Genomic DNA, 19,219 nt, shown 5'->3' on the forward strand with positions numbered 1-19,219 from the left:
GTTTTCACTATGAGAATTATATATGCCATACTTTTCTTTCCGAGTGCCCTCTGGATTCTTCTGAGTTTGTAGTGTCACTGGTGATCAAAAGGAAATAAGGAAGATGTCGCCAACAGAAACTCTATGGGCAAGATTCTCACAAAGTCACACATTCCACAAACCATTGTTAAATAAACAAAAGTATAAGGGCAGGTCTGGGAATAAAAAACAATAAGAAAGGGAAAATCTTACATCTACTATAAATAAATGCAGGGTTCATTTGACATTGAGATGTCATAATTAACTTCCTACTGATTCATAAAAATAATGACTAGATTCCTATTCACTTAGAATTGCTAAATATTCAGACTCTTTTTTTTTGGTTTGAGTCATAATCTTAAAAAATGATCAATCACCACATGTTTAGGTTTGATCTATTAAAAAAGCAAAGGAAATAACAAAAACTCTTGCTTTCCAACTTTCCATCAATGAACTAAGATTGAGACCAATATCTGAGGTCAAAGGATTCTGATGAAAAATGCTGGCTAATGCCTATGTAAAGGGCTACCCCAGAAGTGCCACCCAGACCCTTCATCTGTGTATTCTGTTGCTACAGCCTGGCTTTGAGAATGGCACTGAGTTTCCACATGGGCCACTTTAGCAGAGAAGAGCACAAAGGGCAGGCACTTCTCAGTTTAATTGCAAAATGCCTTGTCCTTGTGTTTGTAAAACAAACCAACCACACAGAGCACCACATCTGATTTGTTTTCCACCAGCACTTCCAAAAGCAATCTTTTACTGGGCAGTGAGGCAATTTTCACTCTGAAGAGCATTTTCAGGAAGTTAGAAGGTCAAACGCTTCCCTGGTATTTCAGAGTGCAAAGTTAAATTAGAAAATCTCAGGTTCCAGGAGCTTATTGTTGTTGTCATTGTTTCTCACAGAAGTAGGCCAAATCAAAGCATAAGAAATATGATGAAAAAGACAAGGAACCTTGCTCAATATGTCACTTTTATATAGAATATTTAAATGCAGACATTTGACCAAAACTGCAAAGACCATCTATAGTTGGCATTGCTTCCTTACCACATTGAAGCCAGGTCTCCATTATCTGCCTCCCCTGACCATGCCACAGGGCCAGCCCAAGTGTACCTTCCCATATTCTTGGGACTAGCCCCTTAAATGTTCATAGAGCCCTACTGGTTCACTTTCTTTGCTCCTTCCTTTTTGGTATAACAAAAAATGGACAATTTGGTTGGGAAAACCTGATGGTTGATAGTAAGTAAGATAGTAAGGAAATAAACACCAACCAAATGAGAACATGCAAAGCTATTTATTTATTAAGAGCTTGCTATGGCAAGAGAGTCAGCCACCATCACTTGTGTTTTGCAGAGAGTCAAAGGCAGCCAGAGGAGTGGGAAGGCTTCAACCATGCCCTCATCAGAGGCCACTGGCATAGGGGTTGCCTGGTGGGCTAACTAGAAGTGAAGGTCCCATGTGTTCCATTAGGGTGCATGTTTGGCTTCTCTGGTTGGAAGCAGGGGTGATGATTAGGGAAACCATCAGTTATTAACCAATCAGCCCATTTGGGGCTGATTGTTACAGACATTATTGCTTAGCTTCTTGGATTATTACTAGAGATAGCAGTCTGACTCCCTAGGAGTCTAAGTTACAGCAGACTGCCCTCCTGAGCTGTTTATGGTAAATAAGTAGTTGGTTTCCTAGGCAAGTTGCTGCAGGCTGTGGGTCAGAGTTCTGTTTTAACATATGATTATGCATTTGTATATTCATTCCTCACAAAGAAGCAGTGCAGTTGGTGATTGATTGCAACACCAAATTTTTTCTCCAAAACTCTCCTCCACCGCTAATTTAGCAGTCAGTCCATCTTATTTTAGGATAAAAAAATACATCACCCATCAAAGAGATAAATGTTTCCATTATTATGAGAAGAGTAATTTGGAACTGGTCATTCAGAAGGCCTGCATTCCAGATTGTGAAGATATATATCTAAGCTCTTTGCTGAATGTCCCTGCCAGCTCCCTTCCTCTCATATTATTGCACTAGGCTGCTCTGAGTTTGAGATTCTGACAGCACCAGGGTATAAAGGAAATCCATAGACAGATGTCATTTTTTTGGACTATATGAATAACCATATAGCCTCTGTAATATAACCAAGAATTGTCAGTATTCTATTAGGACAAAACAAATCACTTCTGTTATCACTTAAACACATTCCATCTTGTTCAAAGTCTCAAGAGATATGAAAGTAGATGCTAATCATTTCTACATTTTCCTCTAAACCCATCTGTCTTAGGTAAAATAGTATTCCTTTCTTTTTCACTCAAATGTCACCATTTTAACCCTTTAATTATCTTTTTTGTCTTTTTAAAATTTTCTGAGCTTGGTATCTTCCTTTGATATGAAAAGAAAAATTATCGTATGTTATTGTTCTAATTTGGTAAAAGGGAATGTTCTGCTCAGGCTAGGGGGCAGAGCACACTCATAGACATCATCTCTCATACCGGCAGATGTTCCATGCAGTTGAAACTGTCTGTGAGAAGCAATAAACCAAAGGCTTCAGTCACATACTTGGTCACCATCGTCTTCTTCTTGTCCAGGAGTCTTTTCCTGATATAGCCTCTTAATCTGGGGATTTCTGGAATTCACAGACAGCACAAACAATTTCAGAAAGCCAGAGTTCACAGCAAAGAGAATTCACAAAAATTAACAGATCAGAATGGCAGCCTAAATTAGCTACAGCTGAGGTCCTATGTGGGCTGACTGCCCAACACAGCAACTTTTCTGGGGCTATTTTTTCCAGGTCTATGATCAACCAAAAGGAATGGTAGGTCAGCAATGATGAATATTAATTTCATATAGTGGTACAAGTCAAACTAAGTAGAAAAATGCAGACTGGTTAAAAACACTGGCACTTGGGCACCTGAGTGGCTCAGTGGTTGAGCATCTGTCTTTGACTCAGGGCATGGTCCCAGGGTCCTGGGATTGAGTCCCACAGCAGGCTACCTATGGGGAGCTTGCTTCTCCCCCTGCCTGTGTCTCTGCCTCTCTCTCTGTGACTGTCATGAATAAATAAATAAAATATTTAAAAAAAAACACTGGAACTTCCCTCTGGATTGCTACTTATAAAGAATTGAACCGAAGATGCTCATAATCCCAGTCTCAGCTCTTCCACCTTTCTAGACTTTTCCATCAACATCAAATAACCCATAATATGAAATTCTTTCATGCTTCCTATAGGACAGATGAGAGTCTCTGCTGAATGGGATTCTCGATTAGAAATTCACCTTAATGAATGGATAAAGAAGATGTGGTTTATGTATACAATGGAATATTACTCAGCCATTAGAAACGACAAATACCCACCATTTGCTTCAATGTGGATCGAACTGGAGGGTATTATGCTGAGTGAAGTCAATCGGAGAAGGACAAACAGTGTGTCTTCTCATTCATTTGGGGAATATAAATAACAGTGAAAGGGAATATAAGGGAAGGGAGAAGAAAAAGACTCCTAACTCGGGGAAACAAACTAGGGGTGGTGGAAGGGGAGGAGGGCAGGGGTGGGGGTGAATGGATGACAGGCACTGAGGGGGGCACTTGACGGGATGAGCACTGGGTGTTATTCTGTATGTTGGTAAATTGAACACCAATAAAAAATTAATTTATTTAAAAAAAATAGAAATTCATCTTAGTCCTAACCTTTTATTAGTCAGAAGACAACAGGTGTCATCCTATTTTTTCCCCATTATTCCCAAAAGTAGAAATTCTTCTATATCGTTCCTAGTGTATACCATTATGATTATTTCTTTTATATCCTTGTTCAAGAAGTTCCCCCATTTCTAGGAACATTTTACACCTTCTGCCCCTTTGCCTCCTCTCCCATGCCGACATGTCAGGTAAAACGCATGTATGTCTTAAGCCATTTTAAGCTCGGGTCAAAGTCAAGCTCAGATCCTACCTGCTTGCCCACTTTGCACTGAGTGCTCCAGACCTCTAGGTTCTCTGGGATTCTATTTAATTCACAGCACCATTTAACTAAGCCTTATTTTTCCTTTGAGTTTTACACATGGCTTAGTATTAGCTCCTCATCTAGATTTTAAGTTCTGTGAAGAAAGCAGTCACATCATCTGTTTTTTCCTCCTCAGAGACAAAGCATACAATAGATGCTTGGTAAATACTTCTAATACTTGTAGCTGGATGAGTGAGGAGTTGCAAGCCAAATACTTAGGAAATGACAACCCAATCTCTGACCTCTACCAATTTTGGTAAAATTTAGATGAAAGAAGAACTGTAGCCTCAGGTGCCACAACAATGCAGAGAGAAAAACAAATATGTTTGCTAATAGGTATAGAAACTGTGACAAGCTGGAAATGTAGCATGGAAAGTTCTAGAGAGAGAAATTCAGGGTACCAGGCTTAACCTTGGGAATTCTAGTGATTGAGATAAAAAAAAATATATGTAAGTTACCAGTTTCCTCCTCAGTGAGGAGAGCCGGCTGCCAGTACTCCTGGGCGCTGACTGTGTATACCAGATCTGAGGTCTTCAGAACCTTGGAGTCAGTGGGCAGTTTTCTCTGAAGTGAGAGAGGTACACAGGGAACAGAATAACTCAAACATGGTGAAGGAAACGATGCACAGGTCTTACAAGAACCTTTAGCAAATTTCAGCTCACTCACTTTCAATCCTGCAAGAGCCCTTTAAGGAACACACAACACCTATATGGCAGGTGTTCCCATCTGTCCATACTTCACAAGGTTATAAGAAAACTGCCACATAGAAACTATTATCTTGGGAGTTAAAAATAGCAATTATAGAAGAAAATGTATAGAGAAAATAGTTCAAAGTGCACTGAAATGTTCAGAGAGGGGAAAAGCTCCAGGGTGCTTCATAGGGGGTCAGGTGGGGAGCACAATTCCAGCAAATGCAGTGACATGCTAGAGCCAGCTGTACCAGCTCCTGAGAGCCTACTGTACACAGCTCTCCCCAACCCCGTGTTTAGCAACATCACTCCAGTAGCTTGAAATTTGCCATGGTGGGAGTATTACATCATAGGAATCAGCAAATGCTAGAAATCAGGGCCTTTTTAGGTGGTTTGTTTCTTTTCTTTTTAAACAGAGAGCTGGTTGTTAAATATTTACCTACCCAAAACAACACTGTGCTGTGAAAGTGCAAGGTTCTTAGCTGGGTGGTTAGTGAGCAATCAGACACATTTAAAAGCAGAGTAAAAAATAAATAAATAAATAAATAAATAAATAAATAAATAAATAAATAAAAGCAGAGTAACATTTAAGTACATCATAGTTTCAAATGTCAAGGAATTAAGGATGTGACAAAGTCTTTTTTATGATTAGAAAAATCATCATCACAGAGAAGTTACGCTAGGATTATACACAAATATTGTTCCATAATCTTTCATTATTCTCACTTAAAAGAAAAGAAAGGACACCTGGGCGGCATAATCAGTTAAATGTCTGAGTCTTGGTTTTGGTTCAGGTCCTGATCTCAGGGTGGTGAGATGGAGCTCCACATGGGGCTCTGTGCTATGCACAGAGTCTGCTACAGTTTCTCCCTAACTCTCCCTCTGCCCCTCCCTGCCTCTCTTTCTTTCTCTCTCTCTAAAATAAATAAATAAATAAATAAATAAATAAATAAATAAATAAATAAATCTTTAAAAAAGAAAAGAGAAAAACCGTAAAGGATGTGTGTGTGTGTGTGTGTGTGTGTGTGTGTGTGTGTGTGTTTATGGGTGTTTGGGAGCAGTAGAAAACTATAGAGTTGTCAATCTCCTTCTGATGCAAAGATACCAAAGAGCTGAGTGAGTAGTCCACTGGGAGAGGCAAGAGACCACATATTCGGCACGCTGTAAGCCAATGTAGTTAAGGCTGGAATAGAGATGACAGGGTAGACTTCCAGAAGCCCCACACACTACAGTCAAGGCTGAAATAATACAAAGGATCTAACAAGGTTAACCTTTTTCCCTTCTGATAGAGTTTTGAGTCTAGCAAAAAAAGCTTAGAGAATGTTGAAACTATTTTCTACTGGGAGATAAAACTAACGCAGAATTAAATTTAAGCAGGGTTTTAAAACATTTGAAAGAAAGGAGTATGCCTCACTGTATCTAGGTGTTTACATTATTTAAAATCTTGCTCTAAATTTTGTATACCACTTCCAAAAACTATTGAATATTAGTTAACATTTATGCTTGTTATGATAGTACAGAGAAATATTTTTATAGTGTCAATGAAGTGACTACAGTGTGCAGGTTCTATATTACTATAGAAGACATGTAGAAACAGTTATAGCTGGAAAGTAGGATCCGAGAGGTGAGTGGATATTCATTGAATTATCCTATAGAAAGATTAGTCACTATTATAATTTATACACATGGCTTGTTACTACAGTGTATAGCACCATAGATATTAAAATTTGTAAGAAGATATTACATATGAGAGAGGAGAAAGTCTATAGCTCAAAATATAAGGGGTACTAGATGAAAGCAGAATCAAAAGCGGGGATAGTGAAGCTGGAGTTAGCTTAAGGTCAGTAATATAAATCATGACCCCATTTTCAAAATAATCTCTTTTCTAGCTTTTTCATTACAATAATTTTGCAGAAAAAAACAAAACAAAAACTATAATAATTTTGCAGTGATTTCACCCTGCCCACTTATTTTGCCTGTATGAAATCATTTGATATGAATCCCTAGCACCCCAAATTTTATTTTTGATAGTACTCTTTAATAAAAGAGACCCAAGTTTACTTGAGAGTAGTAGGTCCACATCTTGGGGCAGGGAAAAATAAAAGGAGTCTGAACATCTTGTTGTTGCCAAAGAGCAAAAATGTTTTGAAAATGTATGGGTAAGGTGAAAATAAACCAGCTTAAATTATAGGCTCTCACTGGCCAAGAGGCGAACTAGAATACCATAAAGAACACAGTAATTCTGTGAAAAGTCAAGAGTCCATCACAGTCCTCAAACTAAGTAAAATAAGGAATAGTAATAAGAAGGACTATATATGTATTGGTCTCTGTCCCCAGTTCCTGACACAAGGCCCCTAAATTCCTTATAAACTGGGGTGCTAGGATAGTCTTCAGTTCTAATATTAGTCCTGATCCCAGTTCTCAGCACAGAGCTCCTAAAACCACCATCATTTCCTAAGTGATAAGCACACCAAAAGCATCTGTTGTTCTAATATTTGGTCTTTGACATTAGTACCTGACATAGACCCTAAATCCCTTGGAATTTCCTAAGTGATAGGAGTGTCTTCTTTTTCTAATGAGGCAACTCTGGGTGAGTTCCTGAAAGGGCGCTGGTCACAGAAAAAGTCAAGTGATTAGAAGTTTGAAATTTTCAATCCCATCCCACATACCCCCCACCCTATTCTCCAGAGAGGGTAGAGGGGCTAGAAATAGAGTAATTGATGATGCCTATGTGAATAAGCCTCCATAAAAACTCCAACAGTATGGGGTTCAGAGAACTTCCAGGTGGGCAAATACATAATGGTACGGTGACATACTCCAACTCCACAGAAACAGAAGTTCTTGCATTTGGACTCCTCTCAAACCTCTCCCTATATATCTCTTGATCTGGCTGTTCATCTGTAGCTTTTATCCTTTATTATATTAAAAAACTGGTAAATATAATTATTTCATTGCATCTTGTGAGTTACTCCAACAAATAATCGTATCCAAGGGAGAAGAAGTCATGAAAACCTTCAATTTGTAGCCAAATCAGACAGAAACTGTGAGTAAACTGGGGACCTATCATTTGCAGTTGGCAACTGAGTAGGTGGCAGTCTTATGGGACTGATCCCTTAACCTGTGGGATCCAATGCTATGTCCAGGAAGATATTTTCAGCTTGAGTTAAATTGTAGGATGCCCTACCTATGGCTCAGCAATCGCACTACTAGGTATTTATCCAAAGGATACAAAAATAGTGATTCAGAGGGGCACATGTACGCCAATGTTTATAGCAGCAGTGTCCACAATAGCCAAAATATGGAAAAGCCCCGATGCCCATCAAAAGATGAGTGGATAAAGAAGATGTGGCACATATATACAATGGAATATTACTCAGTCATTAGAAAGTGATGAAATCTTGCCATTTGCAATGACATGGATGGAACTAGAGGCTATCATGCTAATTGAAATAAATCAATCGGAGAAAGACAAATACCATATAATTTCACTCATGTGTGGAATTTATGAAACAAAACAGATGAACATATGGGAAGGGAAGGAAAAAGAAAATAAGATAAAAACAGAAAGGGAGGCAAAGAATAAGAGTCTCTTAACTATAGGAAACAAATTGAGGGCTGCTGGAGGGGACCAGGTGGGGTAATGTGGTAACTGGGTGGTGAGCATTGAGGAAGGCACAGGATGTAATGAGCACTGGGTGTTATATGCAACTGATGAACCACTGAATTCTACCCCGGAAACTAACAATACACTATATGTTAACTTAAAAAAAAAAATCATAGAACACCCTGCTGGTGTCACAGAGAATTGCTTGGTGTGGGAAAAAATTCCAACACTGGTGTCAGAAGTGTTGTTAAGTGTGTTAGCATGGATTAGAAGAATTAATATAATTAAAATGTCCATGCCACTCAAAACAATCCACAGATTCAAGGGAATCCCTATCAAAATACCAACAGTATTTTTCACAGAACTAAAACAAATAATACTAAAATTTGTATGGAACCACAAAAGACCTCAAATAGCCAAAGCAATGTTGAGAAAGAAAAACAAAGCTGGAGATAACATGTGTCCAGATTTCAATTTCAAACCATACCACAAAACTATAATCATTAAAACAGTATGATACTGGCACAAAAACAGATACATAGACAATGGAAGAGAGTAGACAGCGCAGAAATAAGCCCATACTTGTATGGTCAATTAATCTACAACAAAAGAGGCAAGAATATATAATTGGGAAAACACAGCCTTTTCAATAAATGGTGTTAGGAAAGCTAGTCAGCTACATGCAAAAGAATGAAACTAGACTACTTTCGTAAACCATATACCAAAATAAGCTCAAAATGGATTAAAGACCTAAAAGTAAGGCCTGAAACCATAAAATTCCTAAAAGAACACATAGGCAGTAAACTTTTGGACATTGGTCTTAGCAGTGTTTTTTTTTTTTTATATGTCTCCTCAGGCAAAGACAACAAAAGCAAAAATAAAATTGGAACTACATCAAAGTAAAAAGTTTTTGCTCAGGGAAAGAAACTGTCAACAAAACAAAAAGGCAACCTACTAAATGGGAGTAGATACCTTCAGATCCTATATGTGATAAGGGGTTAATATCTAAAATATGTAAAAAGTCCATGCAAGGGAACACCAAAAAAACCCAAAGAATCCGATTAAAAATGGGTAGAGGAATTAGATAGTCATTTTTCCAAAGAAGACATATAGATGATAAAAAGACACATGAAAAATGCTGAACTTCACTAATCACCATGGAAATGCTAGTTACAACCCCAAGATATCACCTCACACTGGTCAGAATGGCTAGTATCAAAAAGATAGGAAATAACATGTATTAGTGGGGGTGTGGAAAAAAGGGAACCCTCACGCACTGTTGGTGGGATTGTAAATTGGTGCAGCCACTGTGGAAAACAATGTGGAGGTTCTTTTTTTTTTTTCAATGTGGAGTTTCTTGAAAAAAATTAAAAATAGTCATACCAAATGATCCAGCAGTTCTACTTCTGGGTATTTATCTGAAGAAAACAAAAACGCTAATTTGAAAAGATATATGCTCCTCCACGTTTCCTGCAACATTATTTATAAATAGCCAACATATGGAAGCAACTTAAGTGTCCATTAATGGATGAATGAAGATATATGTATATACAGTGGAATATTATTCAGCCATAAAAAGAATAGAATCTTGCCATTTGCAACAAGACAGATGGGCTTACAGGAAATTACACTAAGTGAAATAAGCCAGAGGAAGACAAATACCATATTTCATTTATAAGAAATGTAAAAAAAAAAAAAAACAAATGAGCAAACAAAGCAAAATAGAAAGAGACTCAGAAATAGAAAACAAACTGGTGGTTGCCAGAGGGAATGGGGATGGAAGGTTGGGCAAAATAGGTGAAGAGGATTAAGAGGTACAAAATTACAGTTACCAACTAAACAAGTCATGGGAATATAAAGTACAGCATAGGGAATATAGTCACTAATATTGTACTAACATGGTGACAGAGGGTAACCAGACTTATTTTGTGGTGATTGTGTTGTGATATATAGATCTGTCCAATCAGTATGCTATATACCTGAAGCTAACATAATATTGTGTGCCAACTATATGTCAATTTAAAAAAAGAAGTAGTGTGAGCGTGTTAAAGCATGAGAGGAAAGGAGAGACACATAGGAGGAGGAGTATGGTTTTCTTTATAGGTGTCGTCATGCAAAGGTAAAATGCTGTGTGATAATCAGCTTAAAGGTTGTACCTGAGAATGTAAACACCCAGCTCTCTTTCACCTGCCACAAGACTTGTGGATGTGAACTCCCTGACATCTCTTGAACGCATCTCCTCTCCTCCACTCCTATAAGTGACTGCCTTGCTCAAGCTCTTAGCACTTCCAGCTGGATTACAGGAAAAGCCTCCCAAATGGTCTTTCTGCATCCAATCTTCACCACCCTGCCCCCTCATCCATTCTTCTGAATGCTGAGAAAACAATCTTTCTAAAATACATAGTATTTCCAGACTAAGGCCTATAAATGGAATCTCAGGGATCTGTCATTTTTCTTACAGTATATTTTCCCAATCTTTATTTTTATAATACAGTATAAGCATAGAGATCTATATGGATGACCACCTTATAATCAGCGTCATGATTAATATAAAACCCAAATACAATTAAGATTAAATTTGCTCCAAGTGAAGGCATGCAGTACAAGTGAAGATTTCACAATACTTCAGACTGAAGTAAAGTGGTTGGAGAATTAAGATATTACCTGGCCATCAGATGTATAGGGGTGCAGACCTCAAAAGACTTGCATGGTAATAGAATGATAGTCACCCTGCAAGCTGAGTCACTGTTGTCCAGACCCTATCTCAGACACACCGACGTGCCATATTTATTAGCAATAAATATAGTTGTGAATTGCAAATTGAAGTATCTGTGTTTTGTTTCCAGAAACAATTTTGATGAGGTACTCATTAAATGCATATTTCTTTAATGCCATCCAGAACAATTAAAGAGAATAAGAACAGCTTTATTCAGTTATTGCCTCATTAAAACCGGCATTCAAGAATTGGTTGGTCAAAAGTTTTGGCTTAAGTACGAGGTCTGGTTATCCTGAATTAGAGACAAAAGCTTTGAAATTTTCAATTCCAGATTGTACATCAGAAGTTTTCTGCATCAGTGTAATTGAATTCAAAATACAGAATGCAATTAAATGTAGAACAGGACATCAGGCCATATGTTTTTACTATTACCCAGCACTGAAAATTTAGTTTCAGCAAGACCAAAATTTCTATCACATTATACTAACTCTGATATACCACTTCTACATTTTGTTTATAGTTTATCTTAAAATTGGTTTTAGTTTTATAGTTGTATAAAGCTATTATAATAAGGAGTTTTATAAGTCAGAATAACAAAAATAATTTAAGAAAATACCAAGATTCCTACAGAACAATTTCTCAAGCTTGAAAAATACAGCTCAGGGGGTGCCTGGGTGGCTCAGTTAGCCTCCAACTCTTGATTTCAGTTCATATCATGATCTCAGGGTCGTGAAATCGAAACCCACATTGGGCTCTGTGCTGGGTGTAGAGTCTGCTTAAAATTCTCTCTCTCCTTCTCTCTCTGCCCTTCCATCACCCCCACCCCTCCCCCTGCCCCCTCTACACACACTCACTATAGCTCAGCTGCTCTCTCTGCCTTTCTAAAAAATAAAATAAAATAGCTCAGGCCTTATCTCCCAGAAGTCCTGCAGAAGGCCCTTTCTCCCCCTTCCTTGCTTACTAAAGACTACTGGTTCTTTAAAATTCTTCTCAAGAGCATGAGTTTTCCCTGCACCTCTCTACAACAATCCCTCTCTGACTGCCAGGGTGATCCGAGCATCCTTCTGTGTCCCCACACCATCCTTTGCATTCCTCCAGCGAATCATGCTCGAACACTGTGGTGATCTCTGATTTTACCTGCACATATTTCTCAATAGACCATATGCTTACTCCATCCTTCCAACAACCACAAGAGGTAAATGTTATCATTTCCCCATTTTACAAATGGGAAAGTGGAGATTCAGAGAGGAATAGTAATTTGTCTGAGGTCACAAGTTACTAATCAGTAGGACTAAGTTAACTCCAAACTGCTCCAAGGCTTTTGATGTGGCTACTACACAAGACCAAATAGACATTTGTTTCTGAAAATCTGAATGGTTGAAAAGCAGAAAAAATACATAGGGAAATCTGTTAACTCACCTTGAGTTTTTCCTTGAGAATTCTACTCCTTTGTAGTTTTATCAGGTCATTTCTTTCTAAAACAGCCTCCCGCTGACTTGAAATAGCCTGCTAGTTGGGGAAAAGAAATGAAAGCATGGTAAAGAGTTTAGAGTTATACGGTGATAAGATGCACAATATGGGGGGCATATCTTCATTTGGCCCAGACAAATGTGTATGTATTTGGGTTTTATATTAATCATGAAAAGTATTATTAAAAATAACTAGTTCATGCATATGTCTAAACTCATTAAGCTGTTACATTAAATGCGTAAAGTTTTTGTTATCACTTACATATCAATAAAACTTAAAAAATAAAAAAAAACTAGTCTGTACTTACATTTCCCACTTTTCTTTCCCTGAAATGAAAATTGTAACAATTACTTAACTCATTTGATGTGTCACGATAGTCTTTCAAATTTCCCTAAAAGCAGCATATATTGTGATGCCTTAATACCTTCACATAAGCTTTCCTTGGTACAAATGTCCTCTCTTCTGATCTACCTGCAGTGTCCACTTGAAACAAGTGTCTTTATTTCTCAGTGTTTTGTTGGTGGTGATCTCACCCCCTGACCCAGTCGAATTGCAGCCCTCTCTCTCTGGGTCTCCATAGCACTTTGATTATCCCTCTCTTACAACCTTTAACCCTCTTCTAAGGCAGCAGTCTCAGTGACAAGGCACTATCCCCCTCTGAATCTGCAGGTCCTACCATGGTGTTCAACAAAGGTTTCATAAATTTGATTGAATTATGTTCATTTGCAGAGTTGGCACTTGAAGGGAGAGCTTGAGATACCACTCTGGGGTAGAAGGCGGGGTGAGGGAAACTGCAGGCAAAAACAGTGAAGCTGAAGTTCCAAACTAGCCCATGAAAGCAAGATGTTAGGGGGAAAGCCTTGGCCTATCTCCTTACCTGAGATGTTTTCTCTGCTTAGTGAATTCCTGAAGACACAGATTCAAATTTCAGTGGGTGTGGGGGAATGGTAGAGATGACAGGTGACCAGCAAAAATGCTCTTATTAGAGCAGAGAAGCATTAACATTATATCTGATGGCCATATGCCCCACAGACCCAGGACAGACCAGTTTATACTTGCTGTAAGGGTAAATAACACCCCTTTCCATTTTCAAAGGGTGCCAACAGAGAAGGTAAGTTATAATTCTCTTGGTTACAGAGGTACAGAGATCCACATGGAAATCGGCATATTTTAACATTTATTAAACTCTAAAATGCTTACCTTCCATTAAAATTTTGCCAGAATATGACTCTATAAGAATGCTGTTACTGTTGGCCAAAGTTCTGAAACATTGAGAACCTTGCTCCAAATGAGTTTAAAATCTGAAACAGAATCTGACACTTCAAAGCTGCGCCAGACAGTATTACAGAGTGCCTACTAGCTGTGGGGCATTTACATGTCCCATATCTGTGGGAGATGGGGCAGGACCATCACACCACACAACTCCAGGAGGCGCTCTTTGCATCTCATATACATGAGTGCCCCCCCATGCCCAGAGCTGCACAGGGAACAGCCTATTGGGTATTGAACAGCTACTCCAAAAGAAGGGCCACAATGTTCAGATTCCCAAGGCAATCTATCCAAGGGTCTTGATGTCCTAGGAAGTCACCCAGATTTTTCTTTCATCCCCAACCATTACTTCCTTAGGTCTATAATGCCCAGGGGTCCAAGCCCTGTTGTTACAGAGGTCGGAACCCACAGAAGAGCCCATAGGCCTACAAGCCCAGCTTGGTACCTTAGATATTCCGGCAGGTGGAGTTTGTCAGTCTTGGTGACCACCAGAGCAATGTCCCTGCAGAAGCCCCTTTGGCAGGCTTTGATGCTCTCATTCAGAAGGTCTTCATGGGCTCTTCCTCCAGAAATTCTTTCAATGTCACTGATGACCCAGATCACTGAGCATTTATCAATGGTCTGTGAAACATAACCACAGTAGTTTTAAGAACATAAGTGGCATCTCAACTGTAGAGGACATGATCCCGTAATGTATCATTTATGTCCTCTATGCTCTGCCCTATCTCTCTTCCAGTCCCACCTCTCATCTCTCCCCACTGCACTCTCCATGTACTAGCCAGACTGAGCTTCTTGAAGTTTCTCAGATGTAACTTACTCTTTTATCTCTCAGGCCCTTTGCACTGGCCACAACCTCTGCTTGACCTCCATTTGCCCTTTGAGACTATGCTAATGGCCACGTGATGATGGATTGGCCACCCCTCCTCTGCATTCTACAGCACCTAAATTTACCTGCCATTGCACCTTTCAGAGTTACTGAATAGGGTTGGCTTTCTACACCACCCCAACCCCACTCTCAGATCGTGAGGTATTTGGCGGGCTGCACTTTTCAGCTTGGAATACATGTCACGTTAGACACAGTGCTTGGCCCATACTAGAGATTTCACAGATATTTGTGGCATTAGTGATTGGTAGAATTAAAGAAATCAGACCTCCAGCCCCAGATCCATCACTGGCTTGCTTTACTTCAGTTGTCTTCTAGGGAAAATTATTGTTTTTCCAGAAGAGGTTCTGGTCATTCATCAATCCCAAAGTTATCACCAGAGGGCATCGTTTTGATGTTTGACTGCCCCTGCATATTTAGCACACTGCCACCATGTGGGGGCATGGAGCCAGAAACTTTATGATCCCAGTTGTGAAGGTCAATGAACATGAAATTACAATTTATTATTAAAGTCATAAATACTGGGGCACCTGCGCGGCTTAGTCAGATAGGTGTCTGCCTTCTGCTCAGGTCATGATCTCAGGGTCCTGGGATTGAGCCCCTTATCAAGCTCCTTGCTCAGTGGGGAGTCTGCTTCTTTCTCTTCTTCTACCCCTCCTCCTACTCATGTGCTATATGCTCTTTCTCAAATAAATAAACATCTTAAAAAAATCATAAGTATTGCTCTATTCGATATGCAACTTTTATGTGAGAAGTAATCACATGTTGCCTTGTGACATTTCTCTTACTATACTGTTTCACTTGTCACCTTTTCCATATAAAGAAAAAGCTGGTCCAGCTCAGGGACTGAGTTTATTTGAGGTTCCTCAGGACAGCACTTTGCACACAGAGGTGTAACAAGTTTGTGACTTGCTAATTAAGTCATTATTTCGCCTTATGCCAATAGTTATTAACTCAGGGCAATTCTGTACCCTAGAGGACATTTGGTGATCTCTGGAGATATTTTTAATTGTTATGACTTGGGTTAAGCACTAGTGGGTAGTCAGGAATGCTAAACATCCTTTGATGCCAGGTCAGCACCTCCACAATAAAGATTTATCTGGCCAAAAATGCCAAAGGTGCTGAGGCTGAGAAATCTTGGGTTTCAAGCTTATTTTTAGCAGTGGAGCCTTTGTCAAATGAAATCTTAGGAAAACCTCCTTCCTATGTGGATGAACTCACATTTAGGCAGGAGAATAAAAACAACTGCTCCCTCCCATTTCCCAAACTATAATCTATTTAGGGAAGCTTCTAGCTATTCAATCAGGTTGTGGAAGATCATAGGATACCAGGCTGCAAGCTCCACAATGGCAGGGCCTCTTTTGCTTTTGTATTACTCTGGTCCTGGGAAACTGCACGTGCTTAATAAATGCTTATTAACATAAGAAGAGGAGTACACATTTCAGGCCCTATACAAAGCTCTGACTGCCAGGGTTTGGTCAAGTTCGAGTCGCAGAAGACACAAAAAAGCTTATCTAGAGTAACTGAACTTATGAGTGGGTGGGGTGGCAGGGATGCCATTCCCCTCCCCTGATGCGAAAGGGCCTCAGAGAGCTCAGGTGACATATGCCTAAAATGTCACAACTTCAAGGTGGCAGACAGAGACACATGAATTCATAGTAGTCTTAGCTTAGGGAAGGCAAGGCTGGCAGCTAGAGAGATGGGGGGAGGGGGCATTGTGCTATGTTCTCCCTAAAAAGAGGGGAGTCTTTAGTCACTTCTTGTGAGAGAATATCCCAAAACCACAGGAATGCAGGGGAGCTGAGGCCAAGCGGAGCAGGCTGGGAACCATCCCTTCACTGTAGCCCGACCTCCTCAGAGCGGGTGTTCTGAGCCAGATCTGCTGGCTCCTCTGTTCTGAGTGGCCTTTGATAGGTTGCCCAGCATATCATAACTGGCAGCAACCATAGCTCCATCCAGGGAGAGAGGCTGGCTGCCTCCCTAATCTGTTGCTCTTGGGGCCTAGCATGGAACTAGCCAGGGCTGGGGATTCCACTCCAAGAGCTGAGACCCTGCAGAAACCAGGCCTTCATGTCAGGACCTGAGCAGTTTACCAAGGTGAAGGACTCTGGGACTGCCTTTATCTTAAAACACTTAGGGGGTCCTATGGGGAGACATGGAGCCAGCCGGAAGGAACCTGCTTTCTCATTCAAATTCTGCCATTCAGTAGCTGTGGGGTTTTAGGCAAATTATTTTCCCTCTCTGAGCCTTAACTTCTTCATCTGTAAAATCAGAGCATAGACTGATTATTTGTAGGCTGGCATCCTGATCTTGTCAACCTGATCTTGGCTGCAAACTGGTCACAAAGTTCCCCTGGTCACATTCATTTAGCACAAATCCGCAGAATTTAAAGCTTGCATATAGCAGAGAATAGATGGTTCTCTGATAGATCCTTTTATAGTGCTGGACTGATTGTGACTTACGGATCCCAGCTCTCCCTCCCAGTCCCCTTCCAACTCCAGTCCTATGCCTTGTGCTCCTGAGCTCCTCTGCCTAAAGACACCCTTTCTCTTCCTATCACATGCCCCAGCCCCTCTTGTCTTCCAAGCTTCCCCAGGAAGGGTAGCATTCAAGCCCAACCTCCAAATTTTCCGGGCTTGCCTTCTGTGCCTCTCTTGTCTACACCCCACACCCCTTCCCTCCAGCTACCCAGGAAGACTCATCCTTCCCCCAACACTTGGCTCCTTCATTCCTCTGGGTCTTTGCTGCTCTCTGGCCTAGAACAGCGCTCATTGGTCCCATTCTCAACAGTCTACTGTGGTGACAGCTAAGCCCAAGGAACCTCTCTGAAGCTTCCTTCACATGCAAAAGGAACTCATCCCTTGGTGCTCTCATTTTTAAGTAATGTGGTTTGTTAACTAATGGAACTAATTGGTTCCTTTCTGGACTATAAGACTGCCGAGAGCAAGTCTTTGTCTTCGTCTATCCAAAACCTAACACAAAATTGAGTAGGCGCTCAGTGGATGTCTGCTGAAGGAATGAGGCTGCTTGTTGAAAGTAATTTCTATTTTTGTGTTCATAGCACCTTGGACTTCTCTTATATCACCTTTTGCCAGGGGTTAGTCATCTGTAGATTTCTTCTCTCTTGTTAGACTCTAAGCCGCTTGTAGGAAGGCTCTGCTTCTCATTCAACACTTCTATTTTGCTTTCAGCTTTTTAGTTATAAAGGTAATACATGTTCATCCAAAATATGCAAACAATTCACAAATGTATGTAGTAAAGAGTGGTAGTAAATGCAGAAACTCTTGTTTACAGTTGGGTGGGTATCCTTCTAAAAGGCAAGATTCTACTTCTGCTATTCATTTTCAAACATTACACATGCATACACACATGCACCTTTCTTAACATTAAAGGTAATGCTCTGCATCTTTTAATTTAGCTTTGTTCCAACATATAGGATTACAATAGGATTTAAGATCAGAGAGGCTCTCCAGCCATCCTGCCTGGGTTAAAATCCCCAGGGTGATAATGGGCAATTTACTTTACTGAGATTAGTACCTAGCACAAAGTAAATGCTCGGTAAATGTCTGCTATTACTGGCCATAATCACTGCATTCTCAGTGCTAAATTTATTGTCTTGCATATTATATGTGTTTGTGAATGAAAAGCAAATGAACAAAGAGATAAATTTTTTTTTGAGATAAATTCTTAGATATTTCGGTCTTTCATCATTAGGTACAGATTTAGCTACCACAATGCGTAGCTCTCTGACTGTAGACATATCTGTGGGTGCCTGGTCAGCTCCAACTTCTTTGCCGGAAAGTGAAACTCTACCCAAGATTTTGGCTGAAAGGGTAGACATTCAACCACCACCTCCAGCCACAGCTGATTGTACTGGATACCAAAACCAGAGAGGGTTAATCATTAGCTGAGCAGTAAGCGATCCCATTTTCCTTCTTAGGAATCTGAACTAAAGCACATAGAGACTAGAATCAGACAGTTGTAGGCATATGAACCACAAAGTAATTTAGAGATAGGGCTAGGGGAGCACCTGGGTGGCTCAGTGGTTGAGCATCTGCCTCCTGCTCAGGGCATGGTCCCGAGGTCCTGGGATGGAGTCCCAATTTGGGTTCCCTGCAGGGAGCCTACTTCTCCCTCTGCCTATGTCTCTGCCTCTCTGTGTCTCTCATGAATAAGTAGATAAAATCTTAAAAAAAAAAAATAGAGACAGGGCTAGAGTGGTCATTGTCCACAACATGGATCCTAAGGGCTAAGCAGAGGAAGCTAACAAAAAGAAGGACCCCACAGAGAAATGCACAAAGAAACAGTCACAAAAGCCAGGCAGAGGACGAGAGAAAATGGCAGGTTCTATCCTGATAGGTGGCCTTGAGGCCTGGCTGTCACAGGAGACCCTTGGATACTCTTTTGATGAACCCCTTCTTGCTTGGGATTGCTTTAGTAGGTCTCTGTTCTTTACAACTAAACACCTTAGCAGCCTCCTGGTTCCTTGGAGCTTGGCTCTGAGTCTCAGCTTCTCTACTTTGTACCCAGAACAGAAAATTCTTTGTTACTTTAGAAAGGGTGGGGGAGTTGAAGGAAGAGGAA

General features: G+C 40.2%; 1 protein-coding gene across 1 annotated transcript in view; it reads right to left on the reverse strand.

Moving 5' to 3' along the window:
• NUGGC (nuclear GTPase, germinal center associated) overlaps positions 1-19,219 on the reverse strand; it is a 42,160-nt gene that overhangs the window by 13,702 nt on the left and 9,239 nt on the right. The window contains exons 7-11 of the mRNA XM_055345809.1: positions 14,198-14,373; positions 12,791-12,809; positions 12,433-12,522; positions 4,463-4,568; positions 2,500-2,633 (exon numbers count right to left, since the gene is read on the reverse strand). Of these exons, the coding sequence (XP_055201784.1) occupies positions 2,500-2,633; positions 4,463-4,568; positions 12,433-12,522; positions 12,791-12,809; positions 14,198-14,373 (525 nt within the window). The remainder of the gene's footprint in view (positions 1-2,499; positions 2,634-4,462; positions 4,569-12,432; positions 12,523-12,790; positions 12,810-14,197; positions 14,374-19,219) is intronic.

The sequence above is a fragment of the Nyctereutes procyonoides genome, unplaced genomic scaffold (genome assembly GCF_905146905.1).
Source record: "Nyctereutes procyonoides isolate TBG_1078 unplaced genomic scaffold, NYPRO_anot_genome, whole genome shotgun sequence".
In the NCBI taxonomy this organism is placed as follows: domain Eukaryota; kingdom Metazoa; phylum Chordata; class Mammalia; order Carnivora; family Canidae; genus Nyctereutes; species Nyctereutes procyonoides.